This window comes from Austrofundulus limnaeus, unplaced genomic scaffold (genome assembly GCF_001266775.1).
Source record: "Austrofundulus limnaeus strain Quisiro unplaced genomic scaffold, Austrofundulus_limnaeus-1.0 Scaffold470, whole genome shotgun sequence".
In the NCBI taxonomy this organism is placed as follows: domain Eukaryota; kingdom Metazoa; phylum Chordata; class Actinopteri; order Cyprinodontiformes; family Rivulidae; genus Austrofundulus; species Austrofundulus limnaeus.
Genome location: NW_013952872.1, coordinates 75,685 through 79,179, shown reverse-complemented (window position 1 = coordinate 79,179; position 3,495 = coordinate 75,685). Strand labels below are relative to the sequence as shown.

The following is a 3,495-nucleotide window of genomic DNA, read 5'->3' as shown; positions in this document are numbered from 1 at the left end:
ATATATATATATGATTTTAGAGTTGTTTTAAGAGAGCAGCGATCCTCTCTGGTCTTACTGTAGCTGCGTTCAGATCAGTCTGTTTGTCCAAAGAGCTGTTTACAACAACACAAACTGCTCATTTGTCAGTGTGACAGAAGTGGACTCACCCTGCCACAGTCAGACACTGCAGCTCTGCAGCGATGCGTGTCGGATGGCTGGTTGGGATGAGGTACTTCAGTGCAAACATCTCTCTCCTCCCGTCGTGCATCTGAGCTTCACCCAGGTACACCGAGCTGAACGTTCCTGAAACAGGTGGGCTTTTACCTTTACATTCATCAACTGACAGTGATGAACATGTTTTACTCCACAGCAAATTCAGCTCAAACCAAACAAAAAGCTGAGTTAACCACYTACCTTCTCCTATTTTGTCGATGATGTGGAAAACTTTGTGGAGCTGTGGGATGGCTTTATACAGGAGCTCGATCTCCAGCTCCACATCTCCTGATGGGAAAAACACAAATGTGTCATTAAACATGCAAGAAGTCCCCGAACAACTTCAATATTCACTTCTAATTTACATTCAAACAGCAGAACCACTTCAGGAACTACATTCATTAAAGTTTACTGTAGGAAACTGTTAAAACAAAATCATTAAGTAAACACTGATTAATAATGCATCACACTGATAGTTGTCATAAAAGCATTTTTTACTTGAGACTTTTCTTTTTCTTGCAGCTCTGTCAGACTTTATAAGACATCCTTCTGTGTTGGTATCAGTGAGCTCCATCTGAAAAACAAACATTCAACAAACAGCTTTACCCGAAACGTCCATATTTCATGTCATAATTAATGCTATAATATCCTATTACAAGTTCAAACTACGTTTATTAACACAATAACATGTTTAATAAAACTATCAGGTCAAACCAGAAACACAAAGACAGTAATTAAACAWAAACTCACCACTTCGTCTTGGTTGTAAAAAGCAGCAGCTTCGCAAATGAGCGTTTTATAAATTCATGTTACAGTCGTGAATTGTCCTCATCGATTAAAAGAAAAACAAATGTGTTTTTATCAGGTTACGGTGGATAAAAATGCTTGATTTGAACTTTATTCGCTCCTTTTCCGCCAACAAACTACGCGCTAAAAAGTGACGTTGCACACGTCGCTCAGAATAAACCACGTGACTCATGGCATCCAATCACACGCACCCTGAACCTCCACAGCCATGTGCGCATGCGTGAAGAAAACCTGAACTTTCCCTGCTGTTTTCAGTCTCATCATTCCTCAATAAACCACTACTGCTTTGGTTAAAATAATACACACTGTATAATAATATTATATAATAATAATAATGTAGTTCCTGCAGGTTTTTAGATAATCAGATGATACATTGTGAGTCCAACACACAACACATAAGTGTTTGTTCAACTCATATCAATCCCAATAACAACAATCCTTTACTTCATACCTTTTATCCTTCATAGTTTTATTTGTCTCTAACATCCTTAGCATTTGAAAAAAAAGAAAGTTGACAACACAAACTTAGAAAATTTAGTTACTTCAAAACTACTGATTCATTCTGACTGTGTCAACATCATTTCTGTACTTACACAGGTAACGCTTTCTTTTACGGTACCCTTATTACCATGTAATTACATGATAATTATGGTACAATTTTTACTATGTAATTAATTGTCTGCAGTTATGTAGCACTTACCTGGTAATGTACAACTCACTATGTAACACCTAAATAAGTAGTAGGTAATTTGGACAGTTTTAAAGTTTTATTTTATTGCAATTAACCACTAACCCCAAAATTTAGTTGCATTCTTTTGGTTATAAATATAGTGTTGAGTTACTATTGAACAGTAATTTGACTGCAGTTACCCAATAAAAGTAGTTTTACTAACAGTAGTTTTTCTTTTGCACCGTAATTACCAAGTAATTACATGGTAATAAGGTAGTAATTACATTTAATTAATGTTTATTATTACCTTGTAATTACATGGTAATAAGGTAGCAATTACATTAATTAATGTTTATTATTACCTTGTAATTACATGGTAACAAAGTAGCAATTACATTAAATTAATGTTTATTATTACCTTGTAATTACATGGTAATAAAGTAGCAATTACATTTAATTAATGTTTATTATTACCTTGTAATTACATGGTAATAAGGTAGCAATTACATTAATGTTTATTATTACCTTGTAATTACATGGTAATAAAGCAGCAATTACATTAAATTAATGTTTATTATTACCTTGTAATTAAATGGTAATAAGGGTACCGTAAAAGAAAGCGCTACCCTTACACAGATTCCCAAAATACATTTAAACTTMTGAAGCATATGTTGTTGGACATCAAGGCCGCAGAATAATAAAATGAATCTACAGGAAATTATAACCATTTTTATTATGGAGATCAAACACTAGAAGTATTTTGTTTACCTTTCTACAATAGAAAAGGCAAAAAAAGCTTTATTGAAAACATTAATGACATGCAAGATACACAATCTTTCATTTTATTTTATTAATAAATAATTAATGTTTATTATCATTGCTGACAGATCTCACTGACAGAGTTTCTTCATGTAGAACTTCATGCTTGTTGGTTTTGTTCTTCAACACTGACTAACTTAAATCCATTTATCTTCTTTACCTGCTTTTGTTTTCAGGTTGTGGACAGCTGGTCCTGTCCATCACAGGGACACACAAACAACCAAACCCTGTCTCACTCACAACCAGAACAAGTTTAGAGTGACCAGTGAACATAACAGTAATGACTCACATTAGATCCACCTTTGACTGCTACTGTGGACATTAGAAATAACTAACACAACTTCTCATGAATGTAACGAATCAACTCCATGAAAACCTTTAATAAACAAGCATGAACTCACATCAGTAACAGTTTGACCAACATGTCTGTTTAGTTTACAATATGAACAAAGAGTAACATGAGTTCAAAACAATCTACAACTCTGAGGATTYTAACAGGAAGAACGTCAGACTTAAAACAGACATGTTTCTAAAAGATGCCATCAAATATGCCAAACAAGGCTTCCTCCTCGTTGCTGTGTGTTAAAAACAAATAAAAAGTTCTTTAAAGATTTTAAAAAGCACTTTGGTCAGACTGTGAAACACAAGAAAATGAAAAAAGAAAAATGTAATTAAATACAGCAAACTGTTTCCTGTTACCTTGTGTTGAGAGAGGAGTTGGTGCTGGACGGTGTGAGGAAGAAATCCAACCTTCTGTTCACTGGTCCTCCCTCTGGKTGTTTCAGAGCCCTGTCAGGTGTTTTCAGCCTGATCCCATCACTAAACATGTTGGGCTGCTGAAAACCAGGATGACAAGCTCATGGCTCCATTTAAAAACAAGAATGTAACATTTTTCAGACTGTTTGGTACAAAGACCTTCAGAATGTTTTAACACACACGTGAGATGTGTCTCTGTTATTGAAACACACACACACACACACACACACACACACACACACACACAC

The 3,495-nt window shown here is 34.8% G+C and overlaps 2 protein-coding genes across 6 annotated transcripts in view; both read right to left on the bottom strand.

Annotated features, from left to right (window-relative positions):
• The window catches only part of cdc7 (cell division cycle 7 homolog (S. cerevisiae)), a 14,270-nt gene extending 13,027 nt beyond the window's left edge, over window positions 1-1,243 (bottom strand). For 2 of the 5 annotated variants that reach the window (XM_014025343.1, XM_014025344.1), the window contains exons 1-4: window positions 946-1,242; window positions 694-769; window positions 397-483; window positions 150-285 (exon numbers count right to left, since the gene is read on the bottom strand). In XM_014025343.1, the coding sequence (XP_013880797.1) occupies window positions 150-285; window positions 397-483; window positions 694-769 (299 nt within the window). In that variant the 5' untranslated portion in view covers window positions 946-1,242. Of the gene's footprint in view, window positions 1-149; window positions 286-396; window positions 484-693; window positions 770-945 lie in introns of all 5 variants that reach the window. The other 3 variants (XM_014025345.1, XM_014025346.1, XM_014025342.1) reach the window with 2 other exon arrangements.
• A 1,138-nt stretch (window positions 1,244-2,381) lies between these two features.
• Window positions 2,382-3,495, bottom strand: part of LOC106529827 (helicase for meiosis 1) — a gene marked incomplete at its 5' end in the record, with an annotated part of 36,420 nt that continues 35,306 nt past the window's right edge. Inside the window, 2 exon segments of the mRNA XM_014025339.1 lie at window positions 2,382-3,066; window positions 3,191-3,327. Of these exon segments, the coding sequence (XP_013880793.1) occupies window positions 3,021-3,066; window positions 3,191-3,327 (183 nt within the window).